This window comes from Eurosta solidaginis, chromosome 2 (genome assembly GCF_040869045.1).
Source record: "Eurosta solidaginis isolate ZX-2024a chromosome 2, ASM4086904v1, whole genome shotgun sequence".
In the NCBI taxonomy this organism is placed as follows: domain Eukaryota; kingdom Metazoa; phylum Arthropoda; class Insecta; order Diptera; family Tephritidae; genus Eurosta; species Eurosta solidaginis.
The window spans coordinates 281,019,378-281,046,178 of record NC_090320.1 but is presented as its reverse complement, the minus strand read 5'-3'; the positions used below and the strand labels follow the sequence as shown (position 1 = coordinate 281,046,178).

At 42.1% G+C, this 26,801-nt stretch overlaps 1 protein-coding gene across 1 annotated transcript in view; it reads right to left on the bottom strand.

Annotated features, from left to right (window-relative positions):
- kl-3 (dynein heavy chain 8, axonemal kl-3) overlaps nucleotides 1-26,207 on the bottom strand; it is a 78,136-nt gene extending 51,929 nt beyond the window's left edge. Inside the window, exons 1-13 of the mRNA XM_067768210.1 lie at nucleotides 25,182-26,207; nucleotides 25,003-25,106; nucleotides 21,465-21,828; nucleotides 20,631-21,372; nucleotides 18,101-18,336; nucleotides 17,857-18,025; nucleotides 16,882-17,287; nucleotides 5,220-5,431; nucleotides 5,023-5,147; nucleotides 4,775-4,958; nucleotides 4,509-4,716; nucleotides 1,663-1,792; nucleotides 1,178-1,596 (exon numbers count right to left, since the gene is read on the bottom strand). Coding sequence (XP_067624311.1) covers nucleotides 1,178-1,596; nucleotides 1,663-1,792; nucleotides 4,509-4,716; nucleotides 4,775-4,958; nucleotides 5,023-5,147; nucleotides 5,220-5,431; nucleotides 16,882-17,287; nucleotides 17,857-18,025; nucleotides 18,101-18,336; nucleotides 20,631-21,372; nucleotides 21,465-21,828; nucleotides 25,003-25,106; nucleotides 25,182-26,207 — 4,325 coding nt within the window. The remainder of the gene's footprint in view (nucleotides 1-1,177; nucleotides 1,597-1,662; nucleotides 1,793-4,508; nucleotides 4,717-4,774; nucleotides 4,959-5,022; nucleotides 5,148-5,219; nucleotides 5,432-16,881; nucleotides 17,288-17,856; nucleotides 18,026-18,100; nucleotides 18,337-20,630; nucleotides 21,373-21,464; nucleotides 21,829-25,002; nucleotides 25,107-25,181) is intronic.
- Nucleotides 26,208-26,801: the final 594 nt, after the last annotated feature.

The following is a 26,801-nucleotide window of genomic DNA, read 5'->3' as shown; positions in this document are numbered from 1 at the left end:
AATCGAATAGTGTCACTTTTAGAATAGTTTCCCAATCAAGAATACGCAGAACCGATACAGCAAAGGCTTTTAAATCGGCAGTAGCGTGTAAAGCTGTTGAGACCAAATGTTCCCGGCTCCATACCAGTTGTTTTCTTTTCTAAAAACTCACTTTAATGGTGTCTTGTGCTAATGGTCTGCAAACCATTTCAGGGTTTACAATGGTTTCGGAATGTCAAATAGTCCAAATTATTCATACTAGCTGTCAACCCATCCAAAAGTGAGCTGTTTAGGAAGAGGTAGGTTCTTGAATTTAAAGCACCTTCAATTGGAGGAATATCTCTGGTGTTGTATGATAGGGTTAAGTATTAGGGATGATTCTCGATAGCAAGCTTCCGTTGAAGCTTAATATGGAGGACAGAGTTGGGAAGGCTTCGAAACTCAGTGTCAACCAGAAATTCAGGCAGCCCAATCACTGCTGCATCTCCCAGGCGAAGGTCGGAGCTATTAGTAATGCGACAGATGACATTTTATCTGCTCTGTTAGGGAATTTAACATTTACTCATATAATCAGGCGGTTATCAAAGCGCTAAGCTCCGCTACTGTGAGCTGTTGAGCTTCGAGTAACCTAAGCAAACGCTGTGCTAACACCACCTCTTGCCAGGTGTGTCAGCTCTTTCTTTGTCAGTTCGTTTACTCCAAGTGCTCGGCGACGATATTAGAATTTACTAAAGTTCATCTTTGTGGGAATGTCTTAGAGTGTCCATACGAAGTGGGTGACTTTGGCCGTTGCGAAAGAGGTTACGACAGCTATCCCTGTTTCGCTCTAAATGACGCCAATTTAGAGCACCAATGTAAATCAAGGTTTCCCTCACTTGCCTCTTCCAATTCGGTGGAGACTTTCCTCTTCCTCTGCTTTTAATGCCCCGCCAGCGAAGCCTTTATCTTCATATCTGCGTAAAATTCATACAGCTCATCATTATACCTCCTTCGATACTCGCCGTCGACGTCACGGACGCGACAGAACCATAAACCTTCCAGAGAACTTTTCTCTCGATATCCAGCCAGTGTCATCGGTAGATGGGTAGATGTGGTTGTAACCAAACGCAGCAAAAATGGGTTCAGGCGAGCTGTCCCATAAATGAAAAGCGGCTAATCAACTTAACCTAACTTAGCCTTGCATTTCAACTACACATACCTGACTTGGAAGTCAGCCAACTCCGCACTGATCTTTTCAATATCCACCTCAGCCCACGGCATCTCATAGTAATCGGCGATGGTTTTCAATACTTGTATGTACAAGGAGTACAAACGATTCAAATAATTAAATTCACGTTTACGTTGATGCAGCAATGGATAATCAGTGATTGGCAAACCAAATAATTTTTCACCACTATTATACATTTCATATTTACGCCACAACTCGTCAAATTGACCCTGAAACAGGAATACACGATCACTTGCTTCTTTAGCCGAAATACCCTCAACCATAGGCCCATTCGCTTCGAAATTGATATTGAATTGTTCGAACTCTTTAACAAATTGCGCAATGCCCTCGTTCAACTCGCGCAACAGCGGGCCTTCCATATCCGAAATGCGTTGTGATGTTTTCTTGGCCTGTAAGGAGGTTTGAAAAAATGTGTTTGTCTAGTGAGGAAAACTGTATGGAATCTTGGGACTTACATTATCCAACATTTTGTTGAATGCCAATTGTAAGCTATCCACTTTATCGTAATCGTCTTGTGGCACAAATATATTATACTGAGCGAATAGCGCATAAGTATCCGTTATCAAGCTGAGGTTCATGTCCATGCTAAGGATGAGAAATTGTAAATTAGGTTAGGTTGAATTGGCCGGTCTGTGAGGATCTCACATAGACTGTTAGTGTTAGCAGAAGTTTGCTCAACGACCGAACTGAAAACCACTATCTGAAACTAGGGCCCATGTTATAAAATAACTCCGCCCTCTAGCAGAAGCTTTATAGGACTTATGGTACTAGCTTCTAAAAGCTGTAGTCTTAGCCTGGCGAGCGCAGGGCACGAGCTCAAAACGGGCTCGATCGTTTCCTCCTCAAACATGCACTTCCTACGTCTGCTATCACTTACAAGGCCTTATTTAAAAGCAGGCGCGCCAGAAGGCAGTCCGAATCCCATAATAAGCCTCTTTTCAGTGATAACTGTGTAAATCTACGGTTATAAGTTCTGCACATGATCATCGACACTTTACAGCCCCGCGCCTGCAACTCTCGCGCAATCTGATTAGGGTGTATACTGTACAAGCTTCGAGAGATGCGTCCTGTTAAGCTATCTCATCCGTGGCATAGAGTGCAGCCGTCGGGGTTGTTTTCAGAGTTCATGTTATGCAAGGTATTGATAGCCTGCATACCCGCTTTAATTTTTTGTGTGGCTGTTGACCAAACAAGGACTCCATGTAAATATCCAATGAGAGACAGAGGGCGATAGACACCACGTACACCCCAGCATTCTTTTACATCCATTAAGTGCCTTCGATGCCTTCTTCACTCTCTCCTCCACGTTGAGCTTCCACGAGGTTTCTCCTGAAAGGTCACCCCTCCTAGCTTAGGTCTAGTCCAACTTGGGACCTTATGCCTCTTAGAATAAAAGTCTAGTTGAGGGGTCGATTGCTAATACGCTACCAAAAATATCGAGAGGTGTCAAACGACGCGTCTTGACATCAGTATTAATAATCCCAAGGAGGAAAATACAAATTTTAACTCGATCAAAAGATATTAAAGAAAAACCGAAAAATTGTGCAGAATACCTTTCTGCGTTGGCGGCCTTGGGCCGCGCTTATAAAAAATTACCCTGGGTGGGCCCAACACCGGTTTGGAGACCAAAACTCTATCCGCGCAAAACACTTATGTTCACAATTTTTTTTGTGGGTACAACAACATTACAACAACCACTTGAAAATCGCCAACTTCAACTGCAAATATCTCCGGACAGAGATAAACAATTTTCTTTTCCGCCTTCGGATTATCGTTGTCGAGGTCAATACGCGTCTTTTGACACCTCTCTCGATACTTTTGGTAGCGTATTAGCATTTGACCCTCAACTAGACTTTTACCCCACTTAGTAAACAAGACCATACCGATGTTCGTATTGGCGCTCAACCCTACATTAGATTCATCGAAGAGCTAACTATATTTTGACGGATCCCACATTGAATCACCTGAACAGTTGGTTAGTAGTCAGCGTCCACAGCAGTGGTGATAATACCCCGCCCTACGGAGTGTTACTGCCCGTCGATTTTATGGCGTTATACAGCACCCACTGCGAAGTAATCTTCCTGCAATTAAGCATGCACCGGATCCACCTGGTTGTACTTCAATGATTACCTGTTTAGAGACATTGTTGAAAGCCCCGACAATATCTTAGAAGACTCCCAAGGTGTGCTTATATTCCAAGGCTTTCTCTATCTTTACAACCACCCTATGCAGTGCCGTGTGTACCGACATGTTGTGTTGTGGTGAACAGTATTATATCCATGTTGGACATTGTGTACACGTCTATCAGCCCCACAAAGGTTTTGAGCAGAAATGAGGTTGAGCTAAAGGTTCTGTAGTCTTTGGGATACGTACATATGTACACTAATCCTCCTCGCCTTTGGTAGGAAAACGATACAAGCAGTTCTCCAAGAGTTGGGTACATGATTCAGTTTTATGCATGGATATCCAGCGTTCAATATATTTTTACGCCATTCGACGATCATTCCTACTCGATATTTGTAGCATGGGAGGGAATATACCATCCGGGGGCGGCGATTTTGGTATCAATCACCATGCCCGGCACTACCTGCTCCATGATCGAAGTGTAAGTGTTGTCTGCTGGCTCTTCTGCATCATCTTCTGATGGGAAATGTGCGTTGAAAAGCGCTTCAAGGGTCTATTCACTACTGAGTCACTATTCCTCTTTCTCTTCCTTTATAGGTCCCCAAAACAATGTTCCCTTTAGCTAGAACTTTTCTCAACCGCGCTGTTTCACGTCTTTAATGGAAAATAATTGGATTCCTCCAATTCTTTTATAGTGACAACTTTGGGTTGTCCCAGTTTTGTTTCTACATGTTTCTGGAATTTGGTCCAGTCCGTTGACCTAGGGTTTCTAAAGATTCCTCCTTTCTCCACCCTTTTTAGGAGTATGTTGAAGCTGATATACGCATGTTGAGAGAAGAATGACCTATAAAGGACTCTTCAATCATGTCTTGGCTCAACGTTCAGAGCTCAATGTAATATCAAGAACATTGCTCGGTATTGCATCAACATATTTAGGGGCACTGTCCCTGTTCGCTATATGCAAATTGCTTTGCTTGCATCCAAGCCTTTGACCAACCGCCCTTTGCGGTCTTTCTCTTCCACTAGCCTTTTACACTGTCCCTGTGGTGTCTGCGGTATGGACCATATAGCAGAATGCTAGGCCACCACTGCTAGGTATGAGTGTAGCTATTTTCTTACCATGATATGAGAAATTGTTAGAATGGAAAATGTTGGGCTTAAAACTTAAGAAACTTACGTTATAAAATTATCACGTATCTTTTCCAGGCAATTCATTGCTTGTCGTACGTCGTCTAAATCGTTTATAGGTTTACTAAGTATAAGCTCCATTTCGGTAATAAAGTCGACCATTTCGTCTAGTTGCTTCTTGTATTGAGCGCTCAACAACTGACCCAGTAAGACTTTCCATTTTTTGGATTCATCTACATACTTCGCAACCGCTTTTTCTGTTTATGAGAAATTTGAGAGGTACGAAACTTTCCCGCCTTTAAACATTATACATACCCATACGTATTTCAATGGGACCAATGACCTTTTCCATCTTCATTTCTTTCAGATCTTGCGTGATGTTATCATAATAAATAAATTTATCGCGGATATCCACTGTTAAAGGATTTGTATCGACGAAATCTTGTATAATCTGCTCACGATTTTCGCTCCACAAATATTTGTACTTGTTAAAAGTTTCCTGCGTAATATAATGAAATTATGTAATAGTAAACAAAACTTATTTGCTCAATTTTCTTACGCACCGTCAAAAAATCATCCACATCCTGTTTGTACAATAGAAGACCATTCGCTAAATTCGTAATAGCTCGTATGATATCCTTGTGGTCGACAACGTATCGAAAATAGGATCGATCATAACGATTCTCATCTTGAATTTCAAGTATACCATATAAGTAAATAACAAAGTTTCTCAAAACTCTAGCAAAATCTGTTCACCTACCGACAGTTACACGTCTCAAAGCACGTTCCAAAGTTTTAGCCTGCCTTCCCCATGTGGATATGAAATAATTGATTTCGGTACATACTTGTATTGCAGCATGGAAATGTGTTTGCATCACCTCTAAGCTCGGATCAATCGAACAACCGAGCTCCAAGTCAATATCCATAATTGTGTAGAGTATCGGTTTCATCGGATCGGTGCGCCAGTTCGTTCTAATAAGGAAAATGGTTTGATTTCGTAAGATAAAAAGAAGAAAGAAGCAAACCCTATGTAAGTTGGATTTCGTCGAAGGCTGGGGTAGCACTCATTCAAACCGGAGTCGGGCAGGAACCTATTTACTTTCTGTTATGTATGAAACGAGATGGCAGCGCCACGACAATAAATTATTTATATATACATCTGGCAACTGTGTTGCCAGAACATTCTTTATCTTCTTTATTAATTTTTTATCTTTCAATTGATATACTTTGTCGCATTAACTTTAAAATGTAACAATTAACTTATTTCATTAATTAAATAAACAGTCATATATAAAAGTGGTGTCAGAAGTGTATTTTAAAAATGAGCCTTACACCGGAGGATTTAAAAACAGTGTTGGATGCGCTAGCAGGAGCAATCCGAGGAGCTGTGGAGGAGGCTGCACAGAATGCTGGGGCAAATACAAACGTAAATCGTTCGGTGTCACCCAAACCGCCACCGTTTAGTATTACGGAATACACATCAGAAGATAAATCCTCAGTACAGGATTATTTTACACGTGTAGATTGGGCATTACAGTTGAGGAAGGTTCCAGAGGCGGAACAGCACAAGTTCGTACGTGTACACATGGGGGCAGAGCTTAATACAGCGCTAAAAATTCTTGTTAGCCCAAAAACACCAGGCTCGCTCAACTACAGCGAAATAAAAAATATCTTGATTCGCCATTTTGATGGCTGTAGGAATAAGTATGCAGAAAGTATCAAGTTCCGGCAAAACAAACAAGAAAAGGGAGAGCCGATTTCCAAGTTCGCACTTCGGTTAAGAGAAGCGGCTGTATACTGTGAGTATGGAGAATTTAATTTGTTTCGTCCCTCCCACAAATTGTCATCCTCCCAGCAGCTCCTTGCAGAAGGACTGCTACATATTCTCTTACTCCGGGAAGGTATCGAACCCAATCCGGGTCCGTCTCCTGACCCCAGTCCTGAGAAATGGTTTTGCTGCATTTGCCAGAAAAGAATCTTTTTAGGACGGTCATACTCTGTTCAGTGTGTCTCGTGCAAGGGATGTTTGCATCGGACAGGATGTTCTGGGCTTGATCCCAAAACCCGACGTCCACGTAACTTTTATAAATCTTTTGTGACTCCTTGCTGCTCACGCCCAAGGGCGTCCCGTAGTCTACGCCTAAGCGTATTCCCACTACCTTCCAGCAGCTTCGCTGCTCAGCAAGCCACAACAAGTACCCGCTGCTGCTCGCGCCCCACGGCGCCAACAACTTAAACAGCTGATACCACTCATAACTACTACCTTCGTAGTAGAGCTGGTAGCAATGCTGAGCATCAGCCCCTGCCCCTGTCTTCTTCTCCCCCCCTCTTTTCTGGCAGCAATCGTGCAGGTCAGGGAAACAGACTCTTAATCCCTGCCTCCGTTTGCACCGTCTGCCAGCACAGAATATATAGGTTTGCGACATCCGCTCAATACAGCTCCTGCCTTGGGTGGTGCCACTTTCCTAGATGTTCTGGTCTCCGCGACGGCAACCCCTCGACGGGTTTCATCGCGCCATGTTGCCAGGTCGCAAACCCAAATCATCCGGGTACCCCAATGCTTGCCCAAGGGCGCCCAGTCCCAAGGCCACAACAGCAATTGCGTCCTGGCCTTCCACAACCTAGGCGTTGTCACCCCTCACTTACCCCTAGAGTGGCGGCGTCACCCCTCATGCACTTCAGAATTCTGCAGTTCAACTGTAATGGACTAACTGGGAAGATTACGGAGATAGTCGATTTTATGAAGCGGCACAACTTCCGCATTGCTGCGATTCAAGAGACTAAACTCACAGCAAGATCTGCATTGTAGACCTGCTCTGGTTATAATGTCCACAGGAAAGACCGCGAGAGCGGAAATGGAGGCGGCCTCGCGTTTATTATACACCACTCTGTGCAATATCATATATTTGATCCTGTCATCGACCGCAGTGACAATGTCTTAGAACGTCAAGGCCTATCTGTCCGGTCAGGCGATGCAAATCTAGAAATCATCAACATCTACATCCCTCCTGTCACCTGTTGCCCCAGTGGATACCGCCCTAATATTGAGGCCTTACTCACTGGCAACAATCGCATTATCTTAGGCGATTTCAATGCCCATCACGACCTATGGCATTCAAACTTGCGGGCGGACAGTAGGGGTGAGATGTTGGCGGATCAAATAGACGAAACGACGTTCTGCACAATAAACGGAGACGCCCCCACACGTATGGTAGGAAGCTGTCATAGCTCGCCAGATATCTCAATCGTGAGCGCAGAACTCGTAAACTGCGTCAACTGGCAGCCGATGGTAACATTGGCATCCGACCACCTGCCCATACTTATTTCGTTCGAGCGTACCGCCGACTTCATCGTCACCGAAAAACGCACTTTCATAAACTTCAAAAAAGGAAAGTGGGAAGAATATAAATCTGCAACATACAGCAGCTTTGCTGCCCTCCCTATCCTGACTGATGCCCGCCAAGGGGAGCGTGCCTTCCGTAAGGTCATTGAATCCGCCTCGGCACATTTCATTCCCGCCGGGAGAATTCCCGAAATCCGGCCCCACTTCCCGGCGGAGGCCGCGAGCTTAGCGAGGGAACGCGACCTTATAAGACAGCTTGATCCAGGCGACCCCCAAATAAGGGATATAAACCAACGCATCAGATTGCTTGTGGACGAACACAAGCGGGCGAAATGGGAAGAGCACCTAAGAGGTTGTAACCTCTCTACCGGTGTAGGTAAACTTTGGTCCACCGTAAAGTCCCTATCGAATCCGACTAAGCACAAAGACAAAGTTTGCATCGCCTTTGGCGATAAGGTGCTGTCGGATGCGAAAAAATGCGCGAGCGCTTTCTGCCGACAATATATAATGCATCCTACGGTCGACAAAGATAGACGGAGAGCCAATAGACACGCACATAAACACAAACTCAGCGCGTCACCAATTACCATCACCGCTAGAGAGGTTGAGGACGCCATTGGTCGCGCTAAACCATCCAAAGCAGTGGGCCCAGACGGCATAGCCATGCCGATGCTTAAAAACCTAGGGAAAGAGGGTTTCAAATATTTAGCGCATGTCTTCAACCTGTCTCTTTCCACCTTTGTCATACCCGAGAAATGGAAAATGGCCAAGGTGGTCCCGCTACTAAAGCCTGGGAAACCAGCTAACGTAGGTGAGTCATATCGTCCGATATCTCTCCTATCGCAAGTGGCAAAGACGCTTGAAGCCATTTTGCTCCCTAATTTCCAAGCACATTTGCAGCTAGCCCCTCATCAGCATGGCTTCAGAAAACTCCATAGCACTACCTCCGCGCTAAATGTCATTAGCACCCAGATAAATTGCGGTTTGAATCAATATCCCCACCATAGAACAGTACTCGTAGCGTTAGACCTATCAAAAGCTTTTGATACGGTCAACCATGGCTCGTTACTGCAAGACCTGGAAGGGTTTACCCTTCCCCCATGTCTTAAAAGGTGGACCGCAAATTATCTGGGTGGTCGGCAGGCATCGGTGCAATTCAGAAACGAAACATCAAAACAAAGGAGAATTAAACAAGGGGTGCCACAGGGTGGTGTCCTATCCCCGCTTTTGTTTAATTTCTACATATCTAAGCTACCTTCACCACCGGAAGGAGTCACAATCGTTTCCTACGCCGATGACTGCACAATAATGGCCACAGGCCCAGGCCCAAAGATCGATGAGCTATGCAATAAAATAAACGGCTATCTCCCTGATCTCTCCAGTTTTTTCGCCTCGCGAAACCTGGCATTGTCACCGACTAAATCTTCCGCGACCTTATTTACAACATGGACGCCCCAAATGTCGACCATATTGAACATCCACGTCGATGGCACTACGCTACCGACTGTCCTACACCCCAAAATCTTGGGTGTGACGTTTGATCAGGATCTACATTTTGGTGCGCACGCAACCGCAATTGTTCCAAGAATTCAGAGCCGTAATAAAATCCTCAAATCCCTTGCTGGCAGTACCTGGGGAAAAGATAAAGAAACGCTCTTGACAACATACAAAGCAATTAGCTAGCCGATTACGTGCTACGCGTCACCCATATGGTTGCCAAGCCTAAAAACCACCCACTGGAAGAAACTACAGGCCTGCCAAAATACTGCTCTCAGAATCGCCACGGGCTGTCTTCTTATGTCCCCAGAACACCATCTGCATAATGAGGCGAGAATACTCCCCATCAGGGAGAGAAATGAGATGCTGACCAAACAGTTTCTGTTGAATACCCAGAAACCTGGGCATCCCAATTGACGAACCAGCACCGCCTAGGGGCCTAAGGAGTCATCTCCGTAAGCATTTTGAGGAAATACGGCACCTGAGAACCCAGCCGTATGAAGCGGAAAAACACAAGCAGGTCCTTGGTGAACTCCATAGACAGGCGTCGGACCTTTATGTCGGGAATTGCCCGGTGAATCCAGTACTTGAAGAAAAATATCCAGAACTCGCAGAAGAGGAACGCATACTCCCCAGGGAAACGCGTGTCACTCTTGCTCAACTTCGTTCTGGATACTGTAACAGGTTAAACTCTTACCTATCCAGAATCAACCCCGACATACAAAATGTATGCCCTGCTTGCAATTTGTCCCCACATGACACCAACCATCTCTTTAATTGTAATGTGGAACCAACGCCTCTAACACCCCTTTCCTTATGGTCCACCCCCGTTGAAACGGCAAGTTTCCTTGGACTCCCGTTAGAGGATATTGATGATAATTTGTGATCGGTCGCGGCTATTAGGTGGGGCGAGCATTGCTACAACAACAACAACAACAGTATGGAGAATTCTTAGATAGAATGCTACTAGAGCAATTGTTGTATGGCGTAGAATCACAAGTTATTTGTAATGAAGTTATTTCAAAGAAACCAAAAAATTTTGCTGAAGCATACGAAATTGCGCATACAATCGAATTAACACAAAACGCCACAACAGACCTAAAGTGCACAGAGGTGATACAAACAAGCGAGCCAACGTATAAACTGGGATACGCACCAGTTAAAACAAAAAGAAATACAAATTCGAAAAACCTGAGTGGCGAAAAACCGATGCAGAGGGAAAAAGAGAAAGGGTCCAATTGTTACGGATGTGGGGGGCAGCACCTTAGAAAAGGCTGCAAATTTAAGAGTGGGCCACATCGCCAAAGTGTGCAAGACCAAATTAGATCAGATTTCAGAGGATGAATGTGAATCAGTTCAAAAACTAAACAGTGTTAATGCATGCAATGCAGTAGATAGAAAAATGATTCCTATATATATAGATGGGAAACAAATTCAGATGGAATTAGATACGGGTGCACCATGTGCAGTAATGAATTGCAAAACGTTGCGTTCGATTAAACCAAATTTTAGGTTGTTAAAGGCAGATCGACGATTTACAAGCTATACGGGCCACAAGGTGAACTGCATTGGACGGGTCGTAGTAACTGCGACAATGGGGAAAACTTCACGACGACTTAATTTGTATGTCGTTCAAGGAGATTGTGATACACTTTGCGGCCGAGAATGGATATCGCAATTCGCACGAGAAATAAACTTCACTAAACTGTTTTCATCGTCTAACCGAATCAATGCTATAAATTCAACAGCATCAAAACTATCAATATACCAACAACATTTCCACCAACATCTCATTACACGTTTTGAGGACATCTTCAGTACGACAGTTGCGAAGTTGAGTGGGCCACCTGCAAAAGTAAAGCTCAAAGCTGGAGCAACACCAGATTTCGCGCGAGCGCGCGATGTACCGATGGCGCTGAGAGAGGAGTATGCCCAGGAAATAGATCGTAAAATTCAGTCAGGTTTTTACAAGAGAGTGGAGCATTCAGAATGGGCCTCAACAACACACGTAGTAGCAAAAAAGAATTGGGGTATTCGCATTACCGGTAATTATAAGCCCAATCCAAAAATGATCATTGACGAACATCCGATTCCAAAAGCAGAAGATTTGTTTAATAAAATGAAAAACGCTACAATATTTTGTCACTTAGATATAACAGATGCATATACGCATTTAACAATTGACGATGAGTTTGCGCATGTATTGACATTAAATACAGTGACGCATGGGTTAATACGACCTACTCGTGCGGTATATGGAGCAGCAAATATTCCAGCTATCTGGCAAAGAAAAATGGAGACTGTGTTACAGGGAGTCCCAAATGTTTTAAATTTTTTTGATGATATATTGGTGTTTGCTGAAAACTGCGAGCAGCTATTGATAGTTTTGGAAACGACACTAAATCGCATTAAATCACATGGTTTGCATTTGAACAAGTCAAAGTGTGTCTTTGTGACACCATCGGTGGAGTTCCTTGGCCACCGCATCGACGAACAGGGCGTACATAAATCCGAAAAACACATTGAAGCGGTACTAAACGCTCCGAAGCCAACGACTTTCGAAGAGTTACAGCTGTTTTTAGGAAAAACCACGTATTATAGCGCATTTATTCCAGATTTGGCCACAAGTGCACGGCCATTGCGGGATATGCTGAAAAGCGAGAAATTTTACTGGACTAAGGAGGCAAACGCAGCGTTTGCCCTATTGAAAGAGACGTTGGTTTCACCTCAAGTGCTGATGCCATACAACCCAACACTACCTGTACTACCGGCAACAGACGCGAGTCCAACAGGATTAGGAGCCGTGATTTCACACCGTTTAGAGAACGGGGCCGAACGACCAATTGCATACGCAAGTCGAACATTGAATGCTACAGAACAACGCTATCCACAGATTGACAAAGAGGCATTGGCAATTGTGTGGGCGGTTCAGAAATTTTTCAAATATTTATACGCGCGTCAATGGACACTAATCACTGATCATAAGCCATTATCACAAATATTACAACCTGACAAATCGCTTCCAGTATTATGCATAAGTAGAATAGCGAACTACGCAGACTTTTTAAGCAGATTTGATTTCCAGGTAGTGTACAAGAGCTCAAAGGCGAACGCGAATGCCGACTATCTTTCACGCGCCCACTTTCGGCCACCGAAGTGATTACAAATTAAGCAGTTGCAGCAGACAGCCATGACGAATCTAGACGAAGTTCGACCACTTCATGATTCGCCAAATCAACCAATTACCACTAAGTTCAGAACACATAGCAAGAGAGTCCAGAAAAGATGAACGAATGGGTAAAATAATTAAACTACTGGAGAGTGGCCAGTGCTTGAAAAGGGCAGGTTACAAATCCCCAGAAGTCAATTATAAGTTGTCCTCCGGATGTTTGACGTTCGAACATCGTGTTGTTATTCCACCAAAATATCGAAACAAACTGCTTGACAATTTACACGCGGGGCATTTAGGAATTGTTAAGATGAAAGGGATTGCTCGCTCATTCATATACTGGCCGGGCACAGACAATGATATCGAGAATATTGCGAACCAATGTGATGCATGTGCGTGAGGATCATCATTGGGAATACCCCAAGGGACCATGGGAACGTATTCATATCGACTATGCGACCCTTTCGAGGGAGCGATGTTGCTGGTAATCTCGAACGCATACAGTAAGTGGTTAGAAGTGAGAGTTACTAAATCTATAACAGCAACGGCGACAATTGCGCTGTTGGACGAAGTGTTTGCGGCTTACGGCGTGCCGCTAAATTTCGTTTCTGATAATGGAACAAATTTCACTTCTGCAGAATTTAACAACTTTCTGACAGCAGTTGGTGTTAAATATCACAAATATTCAGCGCCGTATCACCCAGCAACTAACGGACAAGCAGAGCGTAGCGTACAAACAGTCAAGAAAGCATTGAAAGCGATGGGTACTACGAGTAGTTCATTAAAGACAAATTTGAATGAATTTTTGAGGCAATACAAAAACGCACCGCATGCAACCACAGGGTCATCACCAGCACTACTATTTATGGGGCGAGAGTTGCGCACAAGGTTGAATCTGATTCGACCAGAGGAAATTTCAAAGAAGGTAGAAGAGAAGCAATACGTAAAGTCCAAGAAAACTATTAGAGAGTTTGAACCAAATCAAAATGTTTACTTTTTGTCTGGAAATCCACGAATTTGTAAGTGGCTCAGGGGAACCATAAACGCACGTCTAGGTGATCTGCACTATGAAATACTCTTCAATGGGAAAAGTGTAAAACGGCATGTGGACCAAATATGCAAAGCCCCGGTTGGACCTGATAAAACAGCTCGGGAAGTTGATTATTACAAGGCGAGGCTGTCAACCGAAGACAACACTAATCAAACCGAGGCATCAGCTGAAGTAGATAGCACTGAAGCAATAACGCAACCGGTGGTTACTGAAACGGAGCAAAACGAATCTTGGGGATCGGAAGATTTTGAAGGCTTTGCTTCGGCCAATAGTACAATAGGACAAAATCCTACATCGACACCGCATACAACACCCGACACAAGTAGCATAGCTCAAATTCCACGGCGATCAACCAGACAGAGAAGGGCACCTGACGGATACTCACCTTAGACCTTGCAGAGGAGGGAAAAATGTTATGTATGAAACGAGATGGCAGCGCCACGACAATAAATTATTTATATATACAACATTCTTTATCTTCTTCTTTATTACTTTTTTATCTTTCAATTGATATACTTTGACGCATTATACTATGTTCAAACAGATAAATAAATTGAGGAAATTTCAATTTAAATTGAGTGGTGTTCATACAACTCAATTTAGCTTACACAATAGTAATTTGATAGCTGGTTGGCTCATCTCTACAGCAACAGCATACCTTTGTTCAGACTGTCAAAATGTGCGTGTTAGTATTCGGCGAATGGAATGGAATCAACACTATAATTTTTGGGTGTTGTAAGAAAATGTGTTCAATATTTTGGTTTCATTTTGAGTTTGCCATCTTTTTTGACAATCCTTTCTGCAGTAAAATGAAACAAATTAAAACAGCTGATGAGATGAGCCAACCAACTATAAGCCATGCGTAACTGACGTTTAAATCTACTCAATAAACACACTTTACAAGGTTGCATTTGCAGTTTGAAACAATTTATTACGCAATTCTTTTTAAATCGCCAATTTATTATTACAATTTACTATATGATAAATAGCGTAATAAATTGCCCAAATGGCATAAATTGCAAATTTGGTGTGTTTGTACATAGTATTAACTTTAAAATGTAACAATTAACTTATTTCATTAATTAAATAAACACTCATATATAAAACTTTCTAAATAACTACACGGCGGTATTTGGTCCAAAACGTACACACACACATACATGTTGTTGTTGTAGCAATAAGGACACTCCCCGAAGGCCTTGGGGATTATTATCGATGCTGATGGTGCTTTGTCGGATGCAGATCCGGTACGCTTTGGTAACCAGCACCATTAAGGTACTAGTCCGACCATCTCGTGAACGATTTGGTATGACCACATCAAACCTTCTAGGCCATACCGCCCTCCCACCACTTAGATCCATGAGGAACTTGGGGTCGCCAGAGTCTCGGCTCTTAAAGAAACAGGATTCGCCACAGGAAGGTGACGTTGACAATCGGTTGGAGAAGCTATATATTGCACTGGCAACTCCTTGAATCAATTTGGTATTTTAGTCGCCTCTTACTACAGGTATATCTGCGGCGGGTATATTCTGAGTACCCTATCCAGCTACATCGTAGCGAAGAGTTGTACCTAGTTGCAATATTGACGGGGAACTGTAACCAACCGGTGATTGATAGAGGGGTTGTCAGCCTTAGTGTCGATGGACAGCGTCCGGCTGTCGTTGGAGTCGGTGGAAAGGCGGCGAAACACGGGAAACAGTATATATGTTGACGGGCTCCTTACAGTTGGCGGCGAAATCGGTGAGCTGTAACTAGGTTTCCAATGGACTTGTGTCCTATCACCAGTAGAGGTGGTTATGATGCTCGGCCAGGCGACTTGTGGCGTTGATGTCTTGGGGATATGATGGCCACACCCGATGAAGATGTGGATCGATTTCCAAGCTACCGATGGTTGACGAAATCGATATCCGGCGAGTCGCTGTCGACAAATCGGTGGATAGATATGCTGAATCGGTGGATCGATTTATAAGTAACCGGTAGTTGGTGAAATCGAACCTTGGCAAGCCGCATATGATTCGGGGGATCGATTTCCAAGCAAACGATAGCCGAAGGTTATAAGTGGAGGGTTGGTGGAAATGAACCCAAGTAATTTATATGGTAGCCTGGTCCCGTAGGTACGGTGGCGGTTGATGCCTGTGTCTGGCAGAAGGAGGGATTTTGGAACTAGGTTCGTTCACGCCCAATATCCGGACACACTAGTGTTACAGTAGGGCCGTATGTGGTTTTAACTATATGAATAGCGTTGTAATGCTACGAAAGACTAAAAAGCGGTGCTACTGAAAGCCACATTAAGCGACAAAGCAAGACTGGAGTCAGAGGAACGCGCGAGAGGCTAAAATTACGGTACTGTGCAAAAAGATATTAAATGAAATATAAGCCAAAAAAGTGTGCGTTCATATTTCAGCCTTAAAAACCTCTCATCCATAAAAGAAATCTCAGGTGAATGTACTAAAAAAATATTCTTTTTGCTTACTTTCGTTAAAGATGCTGCCAAACTCTTATTGGTTAGCGTACTTCCCTTCGCAACTGCGTTGACGCCGCAAGCATAATCCTGATGAAGCCATGTTACAGTTGGTGGTAACGTTACATATGCAAGACTATTGCATACATCGAAAGTATAAGCAGGCAGATCATCAGCGATTGAAGACTTCTGGCACATGTAGGCAGAAGAGTCAATCAAGTTAATTATCTTGTGTGACGTCTGACTGGTGTCTATAATAATGATAGATTATATGGTTGTATTTGGCATTCAAATGACCGTAGTGGAGACTTCCATATGGAGAAGAAAGCTTAGGTAAAAAAAGATTTTTAAATAAATACGATGCGCTAGGCCAAATTGCTGGGACGAACCCCTTCAAGTTTTAAGCCGACTCCGAACGGCAGCTGCAAAAAAACGTTTTCTTTGCCCGGGACTTGAACTCAGGAGCTTCGGTGGGGTAGGCGGAGCGCACTACCACCACACAACGATGCCCGCTAGCTGTAGTTCAACTGCTGGAAAATATAGTATTTCTGTTATGGAGGCACCCACTACAAAGTAAGCTACAAGTACAAATTCAGCTGTAGACTTTAAAACTGCTACGGATAATTTGAAGATATTCCTAAGCGACTAGGTAACATCATACAAGAAACCCTTTTCAACAAATCTATAGATAATGGGGCTGATCAACATATTACACATTCCTCGTGTTCCAATGGCACATGAGTCAGATACAGATAGAGATTTAACATTCAAATGCAACAACAATGTGTTCCATATGGAACACGAGGATTATGTACTGATTGCAAACGGCGACAAAGGTAAAAGCAGTCAACTTTACACTAAACAACGACAAACTCACCTCACTTAACAACGACAAACTCACCTCAATATTTTATGACGCACGAAATCCAAAGAACGTTTCGAACATTGCACCAATGACAAAATCATTTTCGAATTATAATACGAAAATAAATCCATACAATCATTACGTAAATGATTCAACTCGTAACGTATGCCCTCGTAATTACGCATTTGTAAAGTTTTGAGTACATCATCGGGTACCAAATAAATGGTACGATAGATCTTTTGAAATTGTATCCAATCCCATTTGTCAATCGGATAATTACCCTCAGCGCGCCAATTACTATCATTAATTTTCTCAGGCGGTAATTGAAAAACCCGCCGTCCTTTCGAATCGGTAGGACCGAAATCCAATATGTCGACAAACATATTAATCAAATCGATAACGGCACGTTCAATGCAGACCGAGTTGCGTTCAATGATGGCCTCTGCGAACGAGATAGAAAATGTTTAAGTAATTTTTAGAAGATAATATTGTGACGAATATTACCATCTCTAAGGTTATTAAATAAAGGCACAACAACAGAAACATTAAGCAAGCTACATAAACAAATTAATCATCATTTACCCACATACATACAAGGCAACGAAGAGATAACTTACATACAGATGTAGTCATCGGTGGAAGTAGTACTCACATATACACGCGCATATGGCTATGCGAGAGGCTATAAACGTTTATCTGTAGTTTATAGCTGGTAGCATATAGCTGGTAACCAAGTATAAAATTCTAGCAGAAGAAACGTCTAGACATTTGCGCACAGAGTATAAAAGCAGCGAAAGCCGAGTAATCTGTAATCAGTTTGATTTAAGCACGCTATCAGTTTCGAAGCGAAGTTTAATTGCGAAGTACTTTCAAAGTAGTCTAATAAAGACCATTTTGTAATACAGATTATTGGAGTATTTTATTCAACAGTTTAGCGATACGAACGTAAGAAGGTTGCAAATAAGCAGAAATACCCTAAATTCGTTACAATATGACAATTGGAAGACATACCAAGCTCCACACGCAAATTATTGCTCATATCAAGATATTTATCTGATGTGATGGGCTCTTCAGGTAGATAAACATACAAAAATTCGGTTACATTTTCCATTTCTCTTAGTATTCGTATTTTTTCAATATTCACCACTGTGCGATAGAATGTCTCAACATCGTCAACTTTCTGCAAAGAAAGGTGAACGAGATATCAGAAAATAGAAAAGCAGAAGCATATCACCAAAGAAATTGACGCGCTTACATCATCAAGTGCCTGTACGAAATCTTCAAGATTCTCTGAAATCCATGTAATAGACGATAGAGCGGGCTTCAACATAACCGAGATTTCCTGTAAACGAAAGCGCATGATATTTATAAAAACAGCCGAGATCGATTGACGAAACCGATTGTAACGCTTGATGACTTCCTTAAGTTGAACGGCTGGTTCGAGTATTCGATCTTTGCAATATGTTATAACGCTGGCAATATTTGGAACCTCTGCAATTAGAAAATTAAAAGAGAAGTTTTATTTGAAGTAGTGTGGTAAATAGACCCTTAGTGCTTACACGGGTTTTTACCGATCTAGCCCTACGATGTTTAATGCGTTTGTAATGCTGCTTTCAGTACAGTACTAGCCCCTAGACTGCTTCAGTGTAAACGCAAACAGTCGCACCCCTAGGTGCAACTACAAACCGTTCCACTCTAAAAGCTATCAACAAGACAATAGAAGACACTGACACAATACAAGAGAAGACTTGCAGGCATTTCATTCGCTAGGCAATCGCGTACCACGAGTGCGTTAACTTCTCAAATAGCTTATCATGACTATTACTTAAGTACAAATATTTGCACTTAACAAAGATCAAACATCCACTAGCCGTTTTACAATACACCTGCCGACCCTCCCCTGTTCACCTGCTGTCATCTGTATCAATCATCCAGCGGTCCGTCGTTCAACAGCTCAGCCGTTGTAAAACTAGTTGTAACTTTGTCAGCGATTCCGCCGGCCAAGTATCATCCACAATCTACCTTCAACTACGTTCAACATTTAATCACCAACCATCCGAAAATGCAATGGAATTAAATCCAGACCAAACATTTTATCTATGCCAAAAATAGTACAAAAGGACTACTCACAACCGAAGACCTTCAAGCTGGTCCTCCCATCAAAGCCAGCACACCTAAAGAGGTGCCAGTTTCACGGACACATCTCTATCAACTGTCGACCAAAATACAGAAGGCGTTCGAATTCGAGGAAAAAATTCTCTGTACTCTTCTTGAGATCAAAGATGAACTCTACAATACGTCTTACAAGAGCGAAAATATACCACTGCTGAGAATAGGAATTAAGGGACGTTACTAAAGATGAATAGGCGCTCTACTGCACACGATGGTTTCAGGTGCCAAGGTTACGCGGGTGATATAACAAGGAGATTGTGCGCCAGCTAACATCAACCCATCAAAGATGGCCAACATCTACCAGAAGAAGAGTCCTTCCAGCGATAAGAACAATAACCATAGATGGCGTGGCACTGGAACATGGGGTGGGGTCACCTTTGACACCAAGCTCTCATGGAAGCAACACTTTGGCCACATTTCAACTAGGGCCATGAAGTCCATAATGGAATGCAAATGTCTAACATACAAATCATGAGGCTTGTCTGAACCTACAACGCGGATATTGCAAGGAAACCATCGCCTTAATTAGCGACAGTCAAGCCGCACTCAAGGCAGTTTCGGCGTTCGAAATAAGCACTAGTCTTGCACTACGTGGAAAATCTGAACCAACTATAGCGGAGTGAAGGTCAATGTGCGGGGGCGGGCAGCCTGGCAAGAGAGGCAGAAATTCTCAGCCGCTTTTGTCAGTTGGCCCACACGAAATTAAGGGCATGTATTCCTAGAAACGAGAGAGATGAACGCTGACGCAATGTACAAATCGCTATAGGGCAATCATAGGCCTTTCAAAAATAACCTAAGATTTGTAACACGTGTTCTTACGGAAAATTGCAGATTCAACAGCCAGATGCATAACAATCGAGTGACACATGCCGGTTTTGTGATCGGTAAGCCTAGACGGCGGAGGGGAGCATATCCTCCGTGAAACGCGTCGCAATCTCAAGTCGTAGTGCTAAGTCGGCTTGGATCAGGTGCTGTGAATGTGGTGAGGGCACAATAGACCAATGGTCGTTTCCGTTCTCCGATTTTACCTTCAACCTTCCGTTCATCGGCTCACCACCCATTCTACCGTCAGCTTTAGCACTTTCGACCGACTTTATTTGGCCGCTTCTACTCTTACTCTGAACCGACGACGTAGTCATCTACCACTCATCTCCCCATCATCCCGATCAGTTAAAACTTTTCGTTATGGCGTGTGTGTGCCTGACTTAAATACCACCAACAAATTATGGCGTAAACCATCAGAAGCTAACTCATGCCGTCGTATTTTCTATGGACTTGGAAACATATTTCATACTTAATTCCGCCAATAACAGGTCCCTTATAAATCAATATCAAAAATTTAGAAAAAAGTGTTTTCAATTAAAAAAATGTTTTTCTAAGCCCGTTCGCCCCTCGGCAGTGGTTTGGCAAACACTTTGAGTGTATTTCTGCCATGAACGGCTTCTCAGTGAGAATTCATCTACCTTGCAGCTCCCGTTAAGTCCTCATAAAACATGTAGATCCCGTCGCGCCAACTTGTTGGAAAAATTAAAAAGGAGAGCGATGAAAATTGGAAGAAAAACTTGGCCTAGATCTCCTATTTTTTTAATTCTGGTGTTGATTTAAAGCCTCACCTAATTTTAACTTCCACATCCATTCAGTTTCCTTGATTAACTGTTTAATGGCTGGATCCAAATTTACTGTATATACAGCTGATTCTTTTTGGCATAACAAAATGGGCGAATTCAATAAGCACCGCACCTCTTCAGCATAATCAAACCAAGCTTTGTGATAGGTCATCTCATAATGACATATAATACCATTCATATAATTGTAATAGCGCACAGTTCGTTGAGCTTTTTTATGAGCCAATACACATTGACGATATCTCAAAACCTTCATGGGCTCATCAATTTTCTTAAAAATGGAGCGTATCCAAGTGATGCGCCCCGCAACAGGTGGCATATTGCGTGCAATAAATGGACTACCACGTTCTTCGTTATAAACATCTTTGAGTAGAAACATTTCCTTTTCCAACATTTCAGCTACCTCTAAATAACGCCGATCCAAGCATAAACATTCCAAACCCAAACGTTCAAAACGTTGCAATATCAATATTACCGATTCAGCAATGGGCACATCAGCAATCTGTTGTTTGACGAATTGTTGCATGCCCACTTCAGCTTGTTCGACCTCTTTGACAAAGTCATCGTAATCTTTGTTAAATAACTCAATACGATAGTCAAGTGGATCATAGCGCTTGGAAGCGATCGTACTACGTGCGCCCTTAATTTGTGCATTAAACTTTTCCATGCCATTTATGCTGATCACGTCCAATACCGAGTAAGTTAGCTCAGTATTAAATATATCCCTGATCTGTTGGCGATGAGGAGGAGCAAAAAAGAAGATAGTATTACTGATACGTTTTTAGGCCAATCACAAGAAAAAAGTTTATAGATCCTACCCACCTTTTCTAAGCGCGTTTGAAATTTCTCCAAGCATGTAAAAATGAAGACCTTTGAGACAACCCAGGGATTCTCATTCGCATATGACATATCTTCAACTGTTTGTAAATAAATTGATTTGTAATATTCCATAATTTCATTACATTTATTTATACGCGCTATAACGATATCTGGAGATAAAGACCAGATGACTTTGCGTCCTCCGTCAGTTAAATATCGACGACTTGTCAATGTTATTTGATTTGAGATCTTCACAAAGAGACCAGTCACATTGCTTGGTGTGTTGAAGTAATGAGCCGTCTTTGAGACATTACGTATTGCCACCATCAAACCTGGTAAGCTGCTAATAATTTCATCTGGCGCAGATCTATACAAAGGAAATAAAAATGTAAAGGATTCACTCGGATGTACGAAATATTTAGATGACTTCAACCCCTTCCTGAATAAATGGGAAAGATTTTGAAGATCTTTATTGGAACGATTTTCCGTTTTTTTATAAAATTTGGTTTGAAGATAACCGAACAACGGAGCCTCACTCATCACATCATCAGAAACCCGAAACGGAAAGCCGTTTTGTTCATTAGTTAAATGCTTTTTGATCAGGTCCGCGAACATGGGTTGCTCTTCATCCTACATATGACGCGACCGTCGGTAGATAAAATCTTGTTGCATAATCCATATATACTCCGCAATAGAACCCATCATGTACGAAAAATGTAATCAGGTTAAAGCGTGACGGACTGTCTATGGACTGCCTACTCTTACTACTAAACATATATGAGCACACTTGCAGGGATCCTGGAATCAGTCCCCAGCAGCAGTAAAGTCTCATTAGTCGAGAGGTACGTTACCTAATACGTTAGATGACTCGACATCGGGTGCTTTTTCACAGCAAAACATACGAACCCTAGTTGAAAGAAGTGGTTAGAAAGAGAGAGGTAATAGTGTCTTCGTGGTATCACACTGGCCTAAATGTTCCTCCGCGGCAGCCGCTTCATCCTTACCTTTCGGGCGATGCCAGCCGCGCTGCATCTATACCGGAAGTTTTGATTAGGGTTATCCGAGATAACCCTCCGAAGTCATTACTCATGGTAATTAGCGTTACATTAATGCCCCTATTACCGTTTACAACTCAACTCTGGTTGGGTTGAAATTTCGCAATTTGGTATTACAGATTACAACTCAACCTGTCAAAAAAAATTTCGGTTGAGTTGTCTAGCCTTACAACTTTTTGTGGCATTGCCGTTTACAACCTTGTGTTGGTGTAGTTGTCAAAGACGTCAAAATCTTACAACTGCTTACTAGCAGTTGTCTCATACAATTTTGCAGTTGTTTTGAAAAAATGTTACGTTTTAGAAGACGGTTCACCACCTAATTTTTAACAAAAATTTTCAAGGTCAAAAGACACGTTTCGACCTCCGATTTAAGAATCCGAAAACAAAAATTGTAATTCTTTACGACAGCATGACACTGCTAATACGCGTCCAAAAATATCGAGAGAGGTTCCAAAAGACGCGTATTAATCTCGAGAACCGAAGGCGGAAAATAAACATTTTATCTCTGTCCGGAGATATTTTCAGTTGAAGTTGGCGATTTTAATGTGGTTGTTGTAATGTTGTTGTCTTTTTTCGGTTTGTGTTTAATATCTTTTGAACGAGTTAAAATTTGTATTTTCCGCCTTCGGATTATTAATACTGATGTCAAGACGCGTCGTTTAATACCTCTCTCGATATTTTTGGACACGTATTAGCAGTGTCATGCTGTCGTAAAGAATTACCACAAACATTAATTCTAATAAAATCTAATTTCATGTGGTTGTTGTATTTTGCCAGATTTTTTGTATACAGCAATGCAGAAAGGTGTTGGACCCAACCAGGATTATTTTTACGAATCGCGGCCAAAGGCTGCCAACGCAGAAAGATGTTCTTTGCAAAAAAACTGTGGACCGGGCCTCATATTTCGGACCCTCTCGGGCCATTTTGTGGGTCTTTGTAAATATCTTTCGAAAGAAATAAAATTTTTAATTTTCGCTTTCGAATCCTAAAAACGGAGATGGAAACCCGTCTTTTGATACCACCTTTGATAAGAGTTAGATGGTGCACGGGCTTATAAAACGTTACCAAAAAAACAAAAAATTTAAGGCCGGTAGTTACACATTTTTTAATCAAACAATAATAAACAATTTTGTACACATTTCTAGAAAAACCAACGTTTAAACGAATTACATTGAATAACTTTTTGACTTTATTGATATTCCATAGTTGGACGAGGCTGGTCGCAGTTTGGATGCAGCCAAAATAGGTGAAATTATGCGAGTCCCATTGATACTAATCACTACTCCTGGGAATCCTATTTGAGTTAAATACAGTTTTTTCTGTTAGGGTTTTAATCTACTTCGCACAAATACGCTTCTCAATTATATCTAATACCAGTCCAACACCAAAATCATTTCCACAGCATATTTGATAGCTGCCGTCAGCAAGGAATCGGAGTGTGGCGCATAATTTTAAAATACGAACGCGTATGCGGAAATGGTTCTTAATTTTGTTTAGTACTGAGTAAAATGCTTCCTTTCCAATCTGCAAAATAACTTCATATGAAGCTCATTATTTGTCACTTAAACATTTTCTTACTTGGTGCTTGGTAGTTCCAAGGGGTTGGAATGATCACGCAAATGTTTCCGTATTCGCGACATGTCAATCACCAACATTTTCGCCAGTTTAAAATAGATTTCATATAACATTAATAAAAAAAATCACATTTGAAAATGCTTAAATTTCTGCCACAAATTGATCAGCTGTTCATTTATCTGTCAAATCATCACTTTCTTAGCTTGGCAGCACCAATTCAACTTCAACTGAAATAAGTTGTAATTCGTAATACCAAACAGGAGTTGAGTTGTCTGAAAGTTGAGTTGTTTTAATTACAACCCAACCAAGTTGAGTTGTGTACCGTAATAGGCCCTTAAGACCAGGACGCTTGTCATCAACGCCAATAGCGGTAGGAATACGTTGCAAACTGTCTTAGAACGTACAAGCTCTGGCGACGGACCATAGATCCCAGATCATTATGCTTCCCTCCCTTGAACGGACGAAACATCAAATGAGCAGACAGATACACATCCCTGCTTTCTACTGAGCGATGTTGAGGCTAAAGCCTTAAAAACAATAGGTTTTAGCCTTATAGTCAAGTTAATACTGAATTACAATAAACCGACAAAGCATAGAGCTAAGTGAGCAATATCACTCGCGCTCCCGGAATAAGTCGACACAGACTTGAAGTAAATCGATAAGCACGCAGATACGTGTACAATTTACGTGGTCTCCCTACCAGTTCATTTTGGGTACGGGACGGCAGTGTTGGTGTTATCGCAGCGACGAGAGTAGACTTACGCATTCTTAGTATACAGAGTTGTATGATTTAGAAACTAACCGAGGTATTGGCTTAATTTTCATAATTAATTGGCGCTTAACTGCATCCCAGGGATGGAAATCAAACCGAGCTTTTGCTTTTCTCACACTAATGATATTTTTCATATTACCTGTACAAGGGGTCCCAAAACTTCTGTAACGATGATATGTAACGCACATTATCCTTTGCCTCATTTAGCACCAGAGTCACTTGGTTATCGATCTCAGCCCATTTCTTTTGGTGACAGAAAGGAAATAAGAAAGTTAGTATTATGTTATATGCTCTTGGATTTTCCTACACCTATTTCACCTTCAAGAGTTTCGACGAACGTGATAGGACCAAACATTGTTTATGATTGTTAAAAGCGCCCGACGACACAAACTCCATAATCAATGTGTAACGCGCTAATTGGCGACGCCAATTAACCAACATTTGTAGCGGCCCAACATCTGGCGCATCACGTAAAATCTGCTTGCCTTCAACCAAAATTCCTTGTATTTGACGTAACCATTGCGCGAAATAGCGTTCCACCAAACGTACACGTCCCACATCTTTAGCGCTTGCCTCAATTTGAAATTTCACCAAAAGTAAACCCTTATATAGCTCATGTGAGACCTCGAAATTGACACGAGTCGCCACAGTGGCCTCCGAAGATTGCAGAAATATATTATACATATTAAGTATATGAAAGAATTTGCGCTTTTGTTCTGGCTCTGCGACACCGAAATCAGTGAGCACCTCCAACGAGGCAGTCAACACCCGTTTCATAAACTCTTTAATCACCAACAAACAATTACCGTCTTCGGCAACCCAACGAAAGATTGCTACATCATCCGAGACTGTACGATTTTCTATTGATTTATTATTATTATTGCGATACACAATAACCCATGAGCCTTTCATTTTTACATAATCACTTTTCAAGCAGGTAGCACGTTTTACATCGGCATTTTTCAGCTTATCCTGATAGCGGCCCGATTCGGGTGGATATCCGCGTTGCGTTGAATAGGTCAGCATGCAAGCGCGTGGGCCGCGATCCTCAAACATACCGTTGAGGAGTTCGACAAACGATTGATCGTCCACTAAGCCCATTATCATCTCGTCCATATCGACATTTAATAAATCGGCTGCAATTTCGATTACGTAACGCTGATTAGCACCCAACGAAGAAATGCGCTGCTGACGATATTCTTTGAGTAGTTGCAATCTTTTGCGTTCGTTTTCTTCACGTTCATGATCGGTAACGCTGAGACGCCGGGCCGTATGTTTTTGTATGGTGCGCGAAACGCCAAATAATTTGCGTAAACGTAAAACATTTTTTTCTCCACTGTCCATTGATCACTTCTTCCTTATTTATTCCTCTTACAACCCCTTATTTATTCTCGAATTTTATGTAGCTTTTGTATAAAAATTCGTTAAAAAATTTTCAAAAATAATCAAATCTATACAAAAATTGCGTGTGTTCTGTTGAAAAACTTTTTTTCAACTAATTTTTTCCATTTGACATTTTTAGAGATGAAAAAAAAATCGATTCTAAGCAAAGTCTACACAAAAAAAAATTTGGGATTTTGTCGTATATAGTCATCGGTATGCATTTGATAAATTGTAGTGAATATTTACCTGGTAAGTGTGTGCTACTCAGCTGACACCCGAAATATGTTTGGATCTAAACAACCTTAGGATAAGAAATGACTCCAGCTTTCGCGAAAACTGACGCCAATTAGAAACATCAAGAGAGATTGAGTCTATCATCACCTGCCCCTCCCAACTCAGTTAAGGCTTCCCCTTTGCCTCTGCTACCATTCGCATAACACGACGTAGCCAGCAATGCCTTCGGGCTTTGTTTGCATTTACGTTAGGCCCATAATTAAACCTTCTTCGATACACGCCGCTGGCACCACGGAGAACCATAAATATTTTTCATTCGGA